Here is a 17,766-nt window from a genome sequence, read left to right as displayed (position 1 = left end):
CAGTGCTGTTATGACATACAGTGATCCCTCGCTACTTCGCGTTTCACTTATCGCGGCTTCACTACATCGCGGATTTTTTTTTTTAAATTAAAAAAAACATTTAAAAGTCGCACGTCCCTGATATATATATATATATATATAGATAGATAGATAGATAGATAGATAGAGAGATAGAGAGAGAGAGAGAGAGAGAGAGCTTGATATAAATATATAGATATATTATCTTTTTTTTTTCTGTGCGGCTTGGCGGCGACGTATCAAGTGACCCACGGACCGGTACCGGTCCGCGGCCCGGTGGTTGGGGACCACTGGGCTAGATGAATGCCATTATAATAATAAAAAAAAAACACAAGAGCAGCCTGTATCAATTATTATTGCATTAATACAGTACAGTACAGAACAGTAGAGTACAGGTAGACTTGGGTGACTTTTTTCAGTAAGTAAACAGTGTGTGAACATAAAAGGTGCGACAAATAGGTAGTAGTACAATTAAAAGTAAGAGACCAAAAGTTAGCAAGACAAAGACAACATGAACCTTGAATTAATGAGGACATCAGATCCAAATATATGAACACAACATTGACAGATGATTCACTTACAGTATTTGTTATTCATTTTTATCCTAGCCATAACAATATGGTATAAAGCAGTTGATGCCATGGTAATGTTGCACTAGCTCTTTTTTTTGCCTTTGTGCATGCATATTTTCCTGTTACTTGCATGTTACTTCTGCTTATTTCTACACAACTAAATATTGCTGATTCCTTTGCTACTTGCACATATAACATTATTCCACTGTGCCTTCATACTCTTCTAATTAAAAATCTTGAACAAAAACTTGGTGTTACACGCCAATGTCATTGCAACATATGCAAAGCTGCCAGCCTCCAGAATTTCACTTAAAGATTTGACAGAATTTACATGACAGACCTCCCAGAAGAGTGAATAAACTCTCATATTCCAAGGTTTTGTAGCCTGCATTCAGATAATTACATGTGTGCAACGTCTTTGCCATGTTCTGTGACAGTGACAGCTGTTTTCAGTTCAAATGCGTAAAGGCAGTGTGTCTTGAGTGTTGAATTTCACACTCTGGTTGAATTTAAACCACCTAATAACTATGTAACATTAGTTGATTTAATCAATTAGAAACACTTGAAATAAATACTTTTGTGGGTGTGACATTTTTTCAAATTAAGTTCATTTCAACATGAAGTGCATTGCAAAACCACTGGAATTTAACACGCTCATCTCAACTGAGTCAAAGAGATATTGGAAAGGGCCTTGCAGAAGTTTTCTAGAAGTCATATAGTACTTCCAACAGAGTAGCCAAAGACCATGCTTGAGTCTCACAGCTAAACGGGCAGTATTGGCCATTCTCATTTGTTAATTCTGGTAGACCTTTCCATGGAGACCTGGAATAGATAAAGACAGAGGTTTGGGGGTAAAGGGGGGAAAGCAAAAATTAAACACAGATAACTTTATTGTTGATCATGATTTTCATCATTATGCTCAAAACAGGGGTCCTGCAGGTATCGGCAAATCTAATTGAATATTTTTCATTGCGATTTTTAATGCAACTTATAACACATTTGATGACACACGAGCATACGCAATCACGCGATGAAAGGAGAAAACAGTGGGAGCTTCATTTTTATATACAACATATGACATTCATACCTCTCCAGATGAGTGTAATGTTGTGAAAGAACATTTTTCACCAGGGTCACCGTCTTGGCATAGGTTTTTTCACCAAGCTTTCTGGCAAAGTAGAGCTTAGCACGCAAGAAGTATCCGACAGGCCATAGCCACTCCTGGACAGACATAAGAATTGGAAATAGGAATTGAACTGATTCGTTGACTCGTCCAGTGCCATTCAACATCAAACCTGCATGCCAAAATCGCAAGGGGGTTCAAATCATTCTGCAAGATGAATTTAGAAGTGGACCCATTGTTTTAAACAATGGCTGTCTTTGTCCTTCATTATTATTACCAATCATCAAACTCAAATTGACTTTCTCACCGGTCCTTGATGGTAGTTGAAGCCTTTTGCCACATTGTAGTTGTCATTGTCCAGTGCATTGTCATACACGCCACAGTAGACCATATCACTGCAGGTACACAAAAATGCAGGAAACATATTTAAAAATCCAACCATATAGACGAAACAAGGAATATTTAGGTCAGTATTTTTAAAAAAAATATATATATTTTTAATGTTAAGCTACTACATTTCCATATTCGTATTAAGACTTGAGAAAGGTGTATTACTCAGGGTCGAGGGTTTTCATTCCAAGGGGTCCAAGTAATTTCTCCTCAGCAATTTCAAGAGCTTTCCAGGCTCTTTCCACAGTAAACAGTTCTGGAGCCTGTCATTTAAAAAAATCCAATCAAATCAAACAGCTCTATCAACACGTAGAAGTTTATTATTTCAATAGCAGTACCAACTTACCACGACCATGGCAATTGTAAAGTTCGGTCTGAGTTGGTAGTCACACCATGGGCTAGATGCTCCAAAACTGTCCTTATAGATAACTTTTTTGTGTACAAGATCAGATTGATTCTCCTCGGACACCCAGAAATTTGCCTCGTAGGACTGCTGGATCTGTTCATTCCATTTGGTGTATAAGATAAACACCTCTTTTCCTGCAACACAATGCAATGGAATCTCAGATTTAGGTTGCAAAATATACAGTATTTTATGAACTACTACAGACTATTATACACTACCATGTTGTTATGCAAAATAAAATATAACAGCGTCTAATTAAAACAATTGAATATAATTAGGCAACAAATCTAAATGCGTATTTTTAATGTGTGTTTAATACCATTTCTGTGAACTTTTGCTCCATCATAAGGAAACAGTCCCTTGGCGTGGAGCTCCACAATCCAGCGGATGGCTGACTTACTTAGACCAATGATCTCCACAGCTGCTCCGTCTCTGCGCAGAGAATTTGACATTGCATTTTTTCATTCATGTAAATAATCATGCACATTTCTGAGGGCAATGGAAACCCAGCTGAGAGCAATCCACAATGGTGTAAAAGCTTTGTCGTCTTTTTTTAGTGAATTACATGCCCAACATTAATGTACATACATACAGAGAAAAAGGTAGTATCACACTATTTTAGCAAATTCAAGTGTGATCAGTATTTCTCTTTTTTACCTGGGAGTAGCTGGCATGCCTTTGTTTTTTGCTTTCTCACTCTCTCCCATTTTATCCATCCACGTGCCACAGTTAAAACGGTTTCCTCCATGGACTAGACCTGTTGCAGGGTCGACGTTGATAACAACATTGAACCCTGGAAGGAAGAAAGTCAGAAGAGTGTTTAGGCCTTCATTATGCTAAAACACAAAATTTGTGAGTTTTTGGTCAACGCTGTTGATGGGGCAATACGCAGCTCATCAAAAAAAAAGAAAAAAGCTAATTTTTAGCGTTGAACCTACGAAAAATCATGAAACTCCTTATACACATTAATCCTGGAAAAATAACCAATATTTTATGAGTTAATTGTTTATTTTAGCGACGCAGCGTCGTTTGTGGTTAACACAAGCACGCACGCACAAATCCTCAGACCTTCATCTTTCATGTGCATGTCTATCTTGGGTCCAGCATTTCGCTCTCTGAAGGAAATTCCCTCGAGGTGACGCTGCAGAATCTCTTGGACTACATCATATAGAGGCTGCTCCTGTACACAAACACGGTATATCTCAATACATAATTCAAAAGTTCCATTTTTTGACGACTGAAAGTTGTGTGTTTTGAATTACAGTAGAGACATGTGAAGGTACATACCACTTCTCCTGGTAGGCAGGGCTCACTATCATCAGTTGGATACATGCGTGTGACAGGAGACTGGAGGATACTATGTCCTTGGGGAACATGGTTAACGTAATCCTGAAAAGTAATTAAATAGTATAGTATTGTAAGGATAATTAGAAATGGGAGGGGGGGTGCATTGCTGGGGTGTCGCTTTGGAAGTCGAAAATTTGTCCATAAGTACTGTATTTTCCAGACTATAAGGCGCACCGGACTATAAGGTGCCCATTTTAAAACTTTGTCCTTATATAAGGCGCACCATTCATGCATCATGTCGGATTTTTAATCCAAATCAAATCATTCCCCATTTTATCTTTTTTATTTCAACTTCAGACGCAACAAATTACTTTATAACCACAAAATAAAGATCCATAGTCTTTTTGATTCATGATTCATAGGTTTTAGGTTTTTAGGAGTGTCTTATAGTCCGGAAAATACGGTAGATGCAAAAAAATCACGAGGCTCCGGTTCGTATGTCGAAAAGTTCGTATTACTACCTACTTAACTATATCACCATCATGAACCAATTGTTAGGTCTCTGCGTTTTTCTTTTGACTGTCAAAAATGAAAAGTGGAATTTTATTTATGTATTTAATTACTTTAAGCACCTCTGTGGTATGCATTTATATGTAGTACATTCTCGTTTCCTCCTACCTGCAGGCACTGCAGCCACCACCACACAGCATCACGGCAATTGTATCTGGCAAAGCGACCCTCTCCTAGCAAGTTTGGGATTAAACCATGACGTAATGTCCCTGCGAAGGCCAAGATGATGTTTCTAAGGACACAGCAGAAGACCTCATTTATTGTTAATTTACTGTAGCCAAACAGGAAATAATAGCATGGCGTAAAATAATCAAACATGCATGCAGACATAGATGGATACCGGGCTTCGGTGTGTCTCCCAGTGAGCAGCATCAGTCCTCTGAGAGCAATAAAAGTGTCTCTGCCCCAGCAACGGAAAATTCCAGTAGAGAAATGAGGAAGACCTGATAAAACAAATATGAATTAGTATTAAGTAAAATAGAGGTGGGGGAGTACCAATACCAGATATTGGTATCGGTGCCGATACCAGATTATTTCAAGTGATTGGTACAATAAAAGATTATAGATAATATAGTAGTTTGGTGACCTGCAGCCACTGTGACACAGCACTGCTCCTTCTGGCCAGTCATTGGGCTGATGCAATATGGAATGTTGTCAATTTTAGTCGATAGAGGAGGAAGGGCAGGGACGCGTCCGACACCACACATCTGAAGTGAACCCAACGCCAAGTGTCGCACAAAGCTTGAGCCACTCTGAATGAAACTAAGTAAAAATTGAAAACAGAAACTTTGATTAATCTTCATATGAAAAGCACACCTAATTTGCATAAACACTGGTTGCATAATTACAAAAAAAACTACCTTGACATGAGTTTGAAAGTTGCATCCAGAGCTGTGGTGAAAGTTGACACAAGGATTGCATCAAAGTAAGATGGTATGAGATAGCGTGGGATGTGCTTCAAATAAGTAAACATGGCCTCGAGCCATTGTCCAACCTGCACATAAGAAATGACGAAATGACTCAAGTTGTTTCCATTGGAATGTACAAGTGAGATTTCACCAAGACTAAATCAGCGGAAGTAATTATGTCTCGTAGTTATTTTGGTTCAAAGATATTTTAAGGTTGTTAAAGTTTTACCTGTGCAAGAGGTCCTTCTTTATTCACGAGTCTATTGACAATATATTCCATTAGCCAGTCTCCTTCTCTGAGGTTAGAACACACAGGATGGCCCAGGTCGTTGTTGGCGCGAATATCAGCCAAAATTGACATCAGTCCTACATATAGTATACAGAACCGCAACATTCATCAAATAAATTCATAGGATAAAGGGAATTCATTGAACTCCAATATCACTTACCTTGGAGGCCGGCATATTTGAAGGTTCCCCAACCTGGAATATTGTAACAGCCTCCGCCATCCTCTTGTTCTTCGGCATCGCAGCGAAATAGCAGGACATTCATGTCTGCTAGCGTCAACTTTGACATCAGCCTAGAAATTCATTCACGATAATCATGCACAACATAGTGATGCTATAAATGGTAGAACTAACTATACACAAAGAAAAATAACTATTCAAAGCATTTTATTAAATTTATTGAAGTAAAATGGATTGCATCATGTTTATGATAATGACAGGAAAATTCTACATATCTAGATGTGGACTCACTGTGCCAAAGGCATCTTCAGGGCGTCTGGTGGGTTTTCATCTGCTATGCTGCCTTTTCGGTATTTTAGGCTAAATTGGGACAGATAATAGCGGAGTGCTCCGACCAACTTCTGAGCTTTGGGGTCCAAACTAATCCTATAAGGAAGAGAAAGGTTTTTTTTTTTTTTTTTAAATCAGAGATTTTAGTGTAAAGATGCAGTTTTGAGTAGGTAATGAATTCTATAGTACCTGAAGGCAATGACACTCCCCGGTGTCAGTTTCTTGAAGCTGATTTCCTGTACAAACTCTGATCGACCTTTAGATGTCACACCAGCATGGTTCACCACTGAGCTCTCCTGTAACTGCAAATATACACAAATATTTGATTAAGCATAAATCTTTGTGATGACTGGAATCAACATGCAACATGATTTTTTTTAAACGAAATTAATCATATAACAAGAATTCAATGCTGAAGAAAGTAGGTATTTTATTTACCGGAATATGCTCTTTTATCTCAACTGTGTATTCGGGCATGCCATTGATGAAGTTGTCATCTTTTACGAAACTCCCAGCATGTCTTTCCACTGTCCTTGCCTCCAATACAACCTCCTCAATTTTTCCTGGAGAGAAGATTTGGGTAACAGGATCAATGCATAACAATGATCATGACAAAAAAACACACCAAATGACTATAATGAAAAATCCCACACTATTATAACCCTGCTGAATACTCAAATAAAATGAAAGGCATAACATTATCATCAATCTCAATCTCTAATTAATGACATTATGCACAAAAAAGAAAAACAAATTCTGCACAACAACTATTTGCGTTGTGTGTGATTCTCCTACCAGGTATAAACATCGGTGGCACATCAGTTCTATAGTTGTGTGTTTTAGGATTCTTGAAAGCTGTCCTACAAACTGTCACTACTGACTGATGGGTGCTGGGACAGTGGCGAGTAATGGCCACAATATCTTCATCAACCTGGTCTACATAGACCTATAGAGGAGACATATTAAAATATTATATGTAGAAATAGATGTATTAAAAAAACTATGACCAAAATTATACCTGTATGAAGCCTTGAGCAGCCAGTTCTTGATGCAACTTATTGAGTGCCAGTTTCCCGGCAATGATGCCAGTCTGTGGTCCAACCTCGCTGGCAGAGGTCAGGGAAGCAGAAGGGTTCCACTTCGGGTAAAAACGCTCCTCTGTAACAACAGAAATCTACACACACACACAAACTTCAATAAATTTGAATATGAAATGCAGTGTATTGTGTTATAGTGTATGTTGCATATTACTTGATGTGGAACTAATTCATCATATCCTCTTGTTGAGCCAGTAGCACAGCAGGCCATGGAGACCATCGCAGAACTTGGAAGAGAGTCCAGTGCTGAACGCAGCTGCACAAAGGAAACAAAGAAACACTGGTACCGTATTTTCCGGACTATAAGGCGCACCTTCATTTATAATCATGTTTTTTTTCTACCACTAGTTAGTTATGTCATGATGTGATTTGGATAAACCACCTGTATAGGGCATTCGTTGTCATGGGTTACATCAAGGAACATGGCGTGTGCAATGCATGGCGTCAGTGGGCGGAGACTTGGCTGAACAAACGCTCCGACTGGTTCACCACCATAACGATAGACCAATCTTCCCTCTTCATGGCTATCACCAGCGGACATGGCCTCTAAAAGATTAAGGGTGCAAAACAGAGAAGAAAAAGCTTGTCGGTACTTTATAGCTTTAACGTCCTAAAAAATATTCATTGCTATTCAGTCATGTTTCTCAGTGTGCTTATTAGTTAACATGCAAATTCCAGATACTGTAGCGTCATAGAATAGCGCAGTCAATGTTTTTAGAGTTAGTATGTTAATTTGTAATTAAATGCAATTTAAATTCAACACTCGACAATTACTTTTTGTAGCCTCGTAGAACAGAGCAGTCAATGTTTTTTTAGTTAGTCTGTTAATTTGTAATTAAATGCAAAGTAAATACAACATTCAACAATTAGTTTTTTTATTTTTTTATTTAGTGATTTGGTGGTCGCTAGCTGCCGAACAGTCACCTTTCCAGAATTTCAGCACAGCCATTCCGGTGATGTCACATAGGTTAGAGTAACTTGCAAATAAGTTAATGTACTTACTTCCCCTTTCTTTTTTTTCATGTTCACTGGATGTCAGACAACTGTGTGATTCTTCAATTTTTTTTAATTCCTATCCATTGTAAATGTGATAATTAAATCAATATAATTCAATTTAAATGTAATAATTTAAATAATTAATTTAAACAATGAAACATCTGTCATAGCCAAATACTTATATACTAATATTTTTTTATACAAACTGTGAATAGATATATCTATGTGAGGTTTTAAAAATACAATACCGTACCTCGTATGAGTGATGTAATCCCTAGATCGGTAACGAAGATGTTATCCAGTTCCTCACTGCCAGTGAAGAGTTCAGCCACCACATACAGGTTAGGGCACACTGTTCTAGCCACATCTAGCATGTACTGGTCAACCAACACACAAAGCGACACAGCAAAGTCCAAGAAGTCAATACAAATTAAGGATGGCAAAAAGGAAGTGGAGGAATGGATAGAATTGTAATGAAGCCGGTTAGTGACAGTGAAGAAGGTTGGGAAAAGTAACACCACATTAATTCATTCAGTCCAGGAAAACAGAATAGGAAGGAAAGTGAAAGAACACAAAATGCAGGGGAAAGAGAAGAAAAAAACAAAACGATATTAGTTTGTTTGAACAAGTACCTCTTACAAGGCTGCTAATTCCCAGCCGATTCACAAATACATTGTCAATGATTTCGCTGCCTGTAAACAGTTCAGCTATCAAATACAAATTGGGTCTGACCACTCTGGCTGCATCAAGCATAGCCTGGACAAGACATTACATTACAGACAGGGAGAAAAGAAGAGAATTTAGTGCACAGCAGTTTGGGAGAGTTCTTCTTCCTTCGTTGAGCGCTAATATCAAATGAGGATCGAACAAAATACAGCTACGCCTTCATTTTACACGCTTCGATTCTACGTGACATTTTGTCTAACGTGGTTTGGTCGTGGACCCCTCATTTTTTTTCTGTTGTATTTTAAATGCACAATATTGTAGAAATTGCGGTGCGAATTTTTAAAAACGTCTCGTCGTCCGTCCATACAATCAGCATCCATCCTGAGACGGAATGCTCATCACTGCTGCTACTCCAAGATTGCTTACCTCAGCAACATGTAATGGTGTAGAGTGGCAGTTATCCAGTCTGACTCCATGAAAATATTTGGCTGTTATTTGAGTGTATTTCTTCATGTGAGCCCAGAGAAAAGGGCAGTCTGCAGGTCCCTTGCCATAGCGAAGTTTGACACTGTCACCCCAACATATCAATTCTCGCCGAACGTAGACATTGGATCCTAAAGTAAGCAGAAATTAAGAGCAGAGACACAGACAATTACAGCAGGGCCAAACAGACAACACTGATTAAATTTAGGAAAGGAAAAAGTCAAAATCAATAATTAACTGCACAATTTTTTGTTACTCCTTCTTTAGCCATCACCATTTCGAATTTTGCCCTTTTTTAATTTTTTAAATACATTATGTTGTACACTTGTAGTCTCCAGGATTGTAGAAAATTTCAATCTAATCTCTCCAGGTGCTGCAAAAAAATTTCTATATAATCTGTTTGGGCGATATTTTTTACGCTGTTCAGTTTTATCCATTACTTCAAAACAAGGTAATGGATGTGGCCAAACGGTTTCGCAAATCCGCCATCTTTATTACTCGGAGAGACATTTGTAGTCCAAACAACTCAAATATGCTTTCTGCATGTGGACCTTACATCTAGTAATTAGCGAATGTTTACCTGGTTCAGCAAAGTTGCGCAGCGGATCATCACCCATCACCCAACCATTGTGAGCCATGAAGTTACATGTCTTGTCTGGTTCATCTATCATCTCCATCTCCTGCTCGAGAGTCATGTCCTGATATGGGAAGGTGAAATACCTGTGAGAGGAAGACAGAAAAAAATCAGGGCCTTTTATAAACCTTAAAAACCTTTTACCTAGTGTTCCAGGTAGAACTGTTTTGAAAATATTGAAATTATTCTAAGATTGAAAATAACCTTAACCCTAATTTTATCAATAATAACGTATTAGAGTATTTTTGGTAGTCTAGTTTTTGAAAAAAACAACAACAACATTTGTTTGTTTTTAAATACCATCATTTAACACTCCAAAATGATCTAAAAACGGATGCTTCCTGGAAGGCTTGAACAGACACACAAGCAAAAAATAAAAAATTGACCTGGTAACAAGAGGGTTCTTCTTGCTAAGAGGGCCTAATTTGGGTCCATGTCCTGCCAGACGCTCATACATAACATTTCCCAAAATGCAGTTGGCTGCCTGCAAGCAAACGATGACAAACAAATATGAAATATCATAAGAGATCATATCCCTTCATCAAAATGCTTATTCTTTTGGGCTGTTGGATGAGCCGGATGAGTTGAATTTCTATGATGTCTCCTCACACATGATGGTTTATAACTTTCTCATCATTAATTTCAGGAAAAATGGACTCATCAATATAAACAGATGAGGTTATGTTTTGTCTACCTGTTCTTGATGCTGATGCACAATGTGGAGTTGTTCGTCATTAAGCTGGTTCAGTTTCTGTCGCAACAATTGGCAGCAGTCCTCGATGTGCTGTGGGGAAAAGCTGTATGAACAGTAAAAACAATTAAGTTAAGTGCAGTAAAAGGTTCAAAAAGACGTCTTTCGGACATTATTTCAGCTTGTTGGCAGATTCTGAAAATAGACACTTCAAGGACTGAAGCGGGAATAAAATAAGATAGGGGTGCACGTGGACACCAAGTATTTGTGTAAAAAAAAAAAGATAAAGGTATGAATTCAAATGAACTGTGTCTTACCTGTGAGGTACAAATGTTTGGAGAGCAGAGTTCATGTCCACTGTGTTGCCATAACGTCGCCAACCAGGGTCCTGGATAATCATAAGGCCTTTTTCCCCTTCAGTTTTACTATGGTCTGGTTTCGCACCTTAAAATACAGACATGGTATATGTAACACAATGATTAATGCGACCCAACACCAAGGACACGGTTGACCTCCGGGGGTTGTAGCAGAAGTGCCAATGATGTACGTTTCAACAAAATCTGTAAAAAAAATCTTGTCTTCTGGGATTGCGATTTCGGTTCTAAAAACGATAAATAGTTTAGACCTATACAACACAAGTATAAAAATAATAGGAAATAATATATAAGCTAGGTATTTCATTTTTATTCTTGTTTCATATTCATGTTTTGGAACCCAAATTGTTTCAATCAACAGCAAAAATAAAAAAAAATGTCTGTTTCATTCCTCTGCAAGTTTATACTGTACGTATATCTCAGATGAACAGTTCTACGTACCATCTTGTAAGAGAGTTCTGAACTGCTCAATAGCATTGTCCACTTTGACCTGGTAGAACTCCCAGAGTTTCATCTGAGGATACACATCTTTCCATAGCACACTTCGAATCTCCTGACAAACACAAACACAACAGTAAAATTGTCAATATTTTCCCAGTTGTCTGAACAGTCCATGTTCGCTTTGCAAGTTGACAAAAACCAAAGTCTTAAAAGCAATCGTGCACTTACATTCAGATGATTCTCATTGGTGATATTAGCAGTAAGGCCAATGTCCTTGTACCGTCCATTTACGATTCTGGTGGTTAAATGCCAGATAGCTCTGTCCAACACCCAGGCTGGACGTAGATGGGGAGAGTTCACCAGGTTGTAACCACATTCTGGATGCTCATGGATCCACTTGCTATTAGCAGCTGCAAACAAAAATATAGTCTGATGAAAATCACAACAACAAAAAAAGGACCGTAATGCCAAATACTTCTGTACCTAAACTTTTATAACACATTGAGTTACCTACCAGTATGGTTGTACACCACATCAGTAATACACAGCATGTTCCATTCTTTCCTCATCTTCTCCACTAGCGCTCCCACATGTGTCCAGGTATAGTTTTGGCCATCTGGGCTGAATTCGGGGCTAAAGGTTAACTGGTCTGCCAAGGAGTAGCAAGACCTAGATAGTCCTAATGTCTGCAAAGGCGTGAAATGGATCATGTTGTACCCTAGGGAATGAAATAAACATATGCATTGTTGACGCATGTTCACAAACAGGGCAAGCCATCTCCAAAAGAAATCACACACATACCTGACTCCTTTGCAACTTGCAATCTGGCTGGCCAGTCATTTAAGGTACCCAAACATTTGGATAAATAGGTCTGAATGGTGATGCAGTCTAATGGGAGGACACGGTTCTCTGATCCAACACGAAGGATTGGGTTGACAACAATGTAGCCTCCTCCAGATTTCTCTGCGTCCCTATAAGGGGGAAAAATAGTTTTCGTTTTGAGTTAGCTACAAGTTGATCACAATGGCAATCAAGTGATGGTGACATTTAGACATTTTCATCCTTACAGTTAAAGTGGAGTCTTACCCAAATCCAAAGTGGTACTGGAAAGAACCAGCCACCTTGATATCTAGACAGCAAAATTTATCAGAGTCATCTTCACGTCCTGTCGGGTTCTTCCAGGTCAAAACACGGAAAGTGTTTCGTTCAAACGCTTGTCCTTCAGGTGGGTAGTTGGTTTGGACTGTAACTCTCCGGCCCTGAAGACTTGGACCCAGACGGAATTGGAGCTCGAAACCTGAGGAAACAAAAATATATTAACTCTCTGGAATCTGAGACTTTTGTTCTTAATAATAAAAATTGTTTAAAATAAATATTATATAATATACATAATTGTTATATAACCATTTTCTTTTTTCAGTGTGTGCAACGGTGATTAATTAATTTATTTTCCAATACCCCTATAATACCACCCATCCATCATCTGAACCGCTTATCCTCACGAGGGTCGCAATCATGCTAGAGCCTACTAATAACCATAATATTAAATCATTTTAGTTTGAACTACAAAACAAATTTTACCTTGATCAAGTCTGAACAGGGTCCTTTCTAAATTCTCTTTGTCATTGAGTATCAGTACTCGGACCTGCTTCAAGTCTTGAGGCAGCATTTTGGGGAGTTCGATTATGCTGAATCCTGGTCACCTGCAAAAAGGACTTGTTATACATTACAATAATTTAATAGGACCGATAAAACATTCACACTGATCTGATTTGACACAGATGTAGTTATTTCTAACTTGATTTCAAATGAAGTTATTTAGTTACTTGCTCATTTAAATGTAATTATGTCACACTACCAATGAAACACATTCTCCTGCACCCCTTTTTTTTTTTTTTTAATATGAATCATTTCAGAGGGAAACGATGGGGTTGCCTCGTAGTTAAGGCAACATGAAATGATACAGTATAAAGCAGTTAAGAGTCATTGGAGCCCCCAGAAACGTCAAACTTGATTCTGCTTCATGCTTTTCCCTGGACAAGGTCAGGAATCTAACTGATAATGTCAACGTGTATTTATATAACTCTTGTCACTGTTGAGCTTGCTTGCCAGCCTTTGCTCATGTCAACCGTTAACGGCAAAACTAGAACAGGTTTTACATAAACGTAAGATATGACAGCAAAAAAAAAATGTAGTTTCAAAATGTACTAAGTCCACTTGCCTTGGCAAACAGCAGCAGAGCAAACAACATAAAATAGGAGCCGTTTGTGTTTTTTTTAACTGCTCGGCATGCATGAATGTTTAGACGGAGGGTGAAATATGAATTAGAAATAATTATAATTTATTCTTAATGCATTTGCACATAAGGTGCACATCAATTGACAACAGGCCCTTCAAACGTATGTCCTGTAATGACAGAGTATGTTCTAGTTACATACAAAACGTATTTGGCGTTATTTCAACATAAAAAACCTCTTGAACAAGACATTTCTTGTTCCCACTTGTGCAAGAAATGACATTCCCTCTTGTGTTTTAATTCTCCAATCTGTTATGATCACCCACTCTGTCGACCATAACAAACCAGGACGACGACACACAGAATTATGATAATGTTGACATATTGATTCAAACGACTGACCCCGTAAAGTGTTTGTCCGTCCTAAGTACTCTCCGTCCTCAGACGAGTGGAACTTGCGGTCTAATTTCTATGCGACGACTGTTTTACTGCAACATTTGAGACTGGAGGCGTGTCGCAGAAAACCAGGCAATGGAGGTTACCGTAATAACAGAAAACAACGCAACAAAATTATTAAGAAACTGTTTTATTTTCTAACATAAAGGCTCTGTTTCGTCGTCTTTTAAGTTTTATAGGCATGCATATGATTATATATTGATTTTGGTACAATAGCAGTCGAATTTATTACGAGTTATTTTGGTTGCTATTTTTATAACGCCTGGTTCATTGAAGCCCCGCCTCCACGTTACGTGCAGTTCGTCGGGAGACCCGAGGTGCGTTAAGTACCGCACACAAAGTAGGACATCTCAAAACAACATCGATAATCTAAAATAATCTAATTCAATGCACTAATCAGCAATGACAGTTACACGAGCATACTATGGAGTATGTGGAAACGTTTTATAATTTATTTCACGCACCAAAATCAGAATAGATGAATGTCAACTGAAGTCGTAGGGTCAGCTGCTCTGGGAAAGTGGGCATGTATGGGCTGTGGGAACGTGGAGGCCCACTTTGGGACATTGTTGGAATTTCAATGGGTGTTCGGTCTTTCTCTTTAACTAAACCAAGCCATGTCCAAAGTCCGGCCCGCGGGCCAAATCCAGCCCCCGGTCATATTTCATACGGCCCACAGCTTCGGTCTTATAATATATTATTCATGGCCCGCCTGCACTGTCAAACTGAATAAAAAAAAAAAAGACATGGGTCACAATAAAAATAAACAAAAACACTCGCAAATAGTCTTGCAATTCTGTGCAATGCATATAAACAGATGCAATTGTAAAATCAGAGGACTTTTGGGGTATCAATATAGTTAAAGAAACTTAATGCTACCCTCAAATGAATGCCGGATGCCAAGCTAAAATAGATGCCTTGTGCCAAATATTCTTGTCTTCCAGCTATAAATGGCTCCCTCAAAATAACAATGTCTAAATGCCTTTCTCAAATTCCAGATGTAATACACAAATTATTCTAGAGGTAAGTCACCATTACCATCTGCATTGGCAATTATTGTTCCAATCACGCTCCAATTAGCTTCCACTCTCTAGAATGTTTCCTCAACTTCTGCCTGCAAGATAAAAAAAATATTTATGATATAAGCAATAATACCCCACCGAAACAAATACGATCAGATTTAAAAAAAATAAAAGTTAAAACCATTTCGTCGGCGAGTTTTGCGTCCTCAAGTTGCCAATGGAAACAGAAGTGACGGAGGCCGTGTTAGGAAGTGACGTCAGCGGAAGTCCAGCGTAACCGTCATTGTTTGTAGGCGTGTAAAAGCTACGAAGAAGATGCCGGAGTTAGCAGTAGAAAATGTGGTCGTTCACCCTTTGGTATTGCTCAGCGTGGTCGATCATTTTAACAGGTCGGTGCGTTTATTACGTGTTTTCTTAGTGGGCTACTCTTTTCTGTTTAAATTATGAAAACAAAGTCCCTCCAATGCAAGTGCGCTTTGAGCTAAGCTATGTTAGCCGTCTGAGTCAGCGCGCCGTTGAGAATGAATGGTAAAGAGCCTAGCATAGTTAGCGTTCTAATGCTAGCTGTGTTTTCCATAAACACGATGTCAGTAAAATGATAAGATCTGTAAAATCATATATTTTTGACAACTGGACAGTTTTATACATGAATACCGAGGCATCAAACACTTATGATATTTCGTCAATGGTGTAATAAGTGGTGTTGTGCTTAGCATTTAGCATTGATGATCCCTCTGACAGGGATAAACTGTTTGATAACTTTGTCTAATTCAATTATGCAGGATAGGCAAAGTTGGCAATCAGAAAAGAGTGGTGGGTGTCCTCTTGGGATCGTGGCAGAAGAAAGTTCTTGATGTGTCAAATAGTTTTGCAGGTGAGTGTGTTCACATTATTTCATATTAACTTGTCATGATTGAATCTGAGTAATTGTTAAAAATAAACCCGATTATGTGCAGTACCGTTCGACGAAGATGACAAGGATGACTCTGTGTGGTTCCTGGACCACGACTACTTGGAGAACATGTATGGCATGTTCAAGAAAGTCAATGGTAAGATTTGACCGCTGGCTAGCTATGTAAGTCACATGTCTGCATTTTCTTGTGTATTGCGTTTACATGTACTTGTGCATATTATCTTTTTAGCCAGAGAAAGAATTGTGGGGTGGTACCACACAGGGCCCAAGTTGCACAAGAACGATATTGCCATCAATGAGCTCATCAAGCAGTACTGTACCAATTCAGTAAGAAACTACATTATTTGTTTTCTTTCCTTCATGGGTCTTGCAAGCTTTGCATTGTGCCTCTTTGACCCTCCTAGGTTTTAGTCATTATTGATGTAAAGCCCAAAGACCTCGGCCTTCCCACAGAAGCGTACATCTCTGTAGAAGAAATACATGATGTAAGTAATTTAAATTTTGAAATTCCCATTAATCACAGGGACCCACACACATTAGGTGGAAATCAGCAATAAAGAGAAATTATAATTAACAAATGAATGAATGAGTAAATATTGTCACCCAAATATAGCCAAACAAGCCACATTTTTTTTTACATAATATATCGTTTCTTTGTAGGATGGCACGCCAACGTCAAAGACGTTTGAGCACGTTACCAGTGAAATTGGAGCTGAGGAAGCAGAAGAAGTGGGAGTGGAGCACTTGCTCAGGTATTCAATTGCGCTGTTGCTGTGCCATATTCATAAATCGATAATTATAAAACCGACCCCCTTCCAAATGGTGTGTGTGCGTGCACAGAGATATTAAGGACACGACAGTGGGGACGCTGTCGCAACGCATCACAAACCAAGTCCACGGTCTGAAGGGGCTCAACTCCAAGCTGCTGGAAATCCGCTCATACCTGGAGAGGGTGGCCGCCGGCAAGCTTCCCATCAACCACCAGATCATCTACCAGCTACAGGATGTTTTCAACCTGCTGCCCGACGTCAACCTGCTGGTAAGTCGACGTACCGCTGAACATGAGACAATGTAAACGAAACCATTAAATTGATTGTAGAGGATTATTTTGGAATTGTTATTCTTTTACCTCAAATCTGCTGTCGAGTCTGTGTTATTTGACTGTTGCCCACTTTGTCCGGGTAGGAATTCACCAAGGCGTTCTACCTGAAGACCAACGACCAGATGCTGGTGGTCTACCTGGCGTCGCTCATCCGCTCAGTGGTGGCCCTGCACAATCTGATCAACAACAAGATCTCCAACCGGGACGCAGAGAAGAAGGAGGGCCAGGAGAAGGAAGAGGGCAAGAAGGAGAAGAAGGACGACAAGGAGAAGAAAGAGGACAAGGAGAAGGACAAAACGGACAGCGCCAAGAAAGACGAGAAGAAAAAGAAATGAGCGGCTCTCGGGCTATAAGCAGGACTCTACTTGGGGAACGGTGTCAACTGAGATGCACACACTCACATACAAAGACTGTTGATACCGGTTTGCTTCTTTTGTTCTGAAACACGACAAAACGAATTCATAGTTGCCATACGTGGTGCTGCGCTGCACCTTGGCATTCCTCTTTTTGCAAGATGCTTTCTGTATCACTTATTAAATTGGAATCATATTAGTTTCAGTTGATGATCAATGTGAACACACAAA

The 17,766-nt window shown here is 38.9% G+C and overlaps 2 protein-coding genes across 5 annotated transcripts; one reads left to right on the top strand and one right to left on the bottom strand.

Annotated features, from left to right (window-relative positions):
- Positions 1-355: 355 nt before the first annotated feature.
- Positions 356-15,490, bottom strand: agla (amylo-alpha-1,6-glucosidase and 4-alpha-glucanotransferase a). 4 transcript variants are annotated; one of them, XM_088396188.1, is made up of 36 exons: positions 15,349-15,490; positions 15,184-15,259; positions 13,035-13,156; positions 12,540-12,750; positions 12,255-12,424; positions 11,968-12,171; positions 11,682-11,863; positions 11,454-11,565; positions 10,956-11,082; positions 10,642-10,744; positions 10,334-10,431; positions 9,894-10,033; positions 9,257-9,444; positions 8,418-8,541; positions 7,551-7,714; positions 7,323-7,424; positions 7,090-7,245; positions 6,867-7,017; positions 6,510-6,634; positions 6,261-6,373; positions 6,033-6,167; positions 5,724-5,854; positions 5,504-5,640; positions 5,227-5,360; positions 4,953-5,128; positions 4,707-4,809; positions 4,475-4,598; positions 3,797-3,898; positions 3,578-3,689; positions 3,167-3,302; positions 2,829-2,941; positions 2,450-2,643; positions 2,269-2,366; positions 2,021-2,108; positions 1,678-1,811; positions 356-1,412 (listed from the first exon to the last, which is right to left on the bottom strand). In XM_088396188.1, exons 3-36 carry the CDS (start codon positions 13,120-13,122, stop codon positions 1,295-1,297), a joined length of 4,593 nt encoding a protein of 1,530 aa, XP_088252314.1. In that variant the 5' UTR covers positions 13,123-13,156; positions 15,184-15,259; positions 15,349-15,490; the 3' UTR covers positions 356-1,294. The 4 variants fall into 4 exon arrangements, with proteins under 4 accessions (XP_088252314.1, XP_088252316.1, XP_088252313.1 ...); XM_088396190.1 differs by lacking the exons at positions 8,418-8,541; positions 15,184-15,259; positions 15,349-15,490 and adding exons at positions 8,797-8,920; positions 14,610-14,770; XM_088396187.1 differs by lacking the exons at positions 15,184-15,259; positions 15,349-15,490 and adding an exon at positions 14,610-14,767.
- LOC148387719 (26S proteasome non-ATPase regulatory subunit 7) lies at positions 15,399-17,734 on the top strand. Its single transcript, XM_088396192.1, has 8 exons — positions 15,399-15,556; positions 15,950-16,041; positions 16,124-16,216; positions 16,310-16,407; positions 16,485-16,565; positions 16,741-16,832; positions 16,921-17,119; positions 17,266-17,734. The coding sequence occupies exons 1-8, from the start codon at positions 15,483-15,485 to the stop codon at positions 17,515-17,517; spliced, it is 981 nt and encodes a 326-aa protein (XP_088252318.1). The 5' UTR covers positions 15,399-15,482; the 3' UTR covers positions 17,518-17,734.
- Positions 17,735-17,766: the final 32 nt, after the last annotated feature.

This window comes from Syngnathus floridae, chromosome 14 (assembly GCF_059516105.1).
Source record: "Syngnathus floridae isolate MCC-2025c chromosome 14, RoL_Sflo_1.0, whole genome shotgun sequence".
NCBI classification, from domain to species: Eukaryota; Metazoa; Chordata; class Actinopteri; order Syngnathiformes; family Syngnathidae; genus Syngnathus; species Syngnathus floridae.
The sequence above is the reverse complement of the archived record's forward strand: the minus strand, read 5'-3'. Positions and strand labels throughout refer to the sequence as shown.

Excerpts from the sequence above, each read along its gene's own strand:
- agla (XM_088396188.1), bottom strand. The coding sequence starts at position 13,122 with ATGCTGCCTCAAGACTTGAAGCAGGTCCGAGTACTGATACTCAATGAC. Across the intron at positions 12,425-12,539 it reads CAGTACCACTTTGGATTTGG|GGACGCAGAGAAATCTGGAG; the intron begins GTAAGACTCCAC and ends TCCCCCTTATAG. Across the intron at positions 2,942-3,166 it reads GGCATGCCAGCTACTCCCAG|AGACGGAGCAGCTGTGGAGA; the intron begins GTAAAAAAGAGA and ends TTCTCTGCGCAG.
- LOC148387719 (XM_088396192.1), top strand. The coding sequence starts at position 15,483 with ATGCCGGAGTTAGCAGTAGAAAATGTGGTCGTTCACCCTTTGGTATTG. Across the intron at positions 16,408-16,484 it reads AGCAGTACTGTACCAATTCA|GTTTTAGTCATTATTGATGT; the intron begins GTAAGAAACTAC and ends TGACCCTCCTAG. Across the intron at positions 16,566-16,740 it reads CTGTAGAAGAAATACATGAT|GATGGCACGCCAACGTCAAA; the intron begins GTAAGTAATTTA and ends GTTTCTTTGTAG.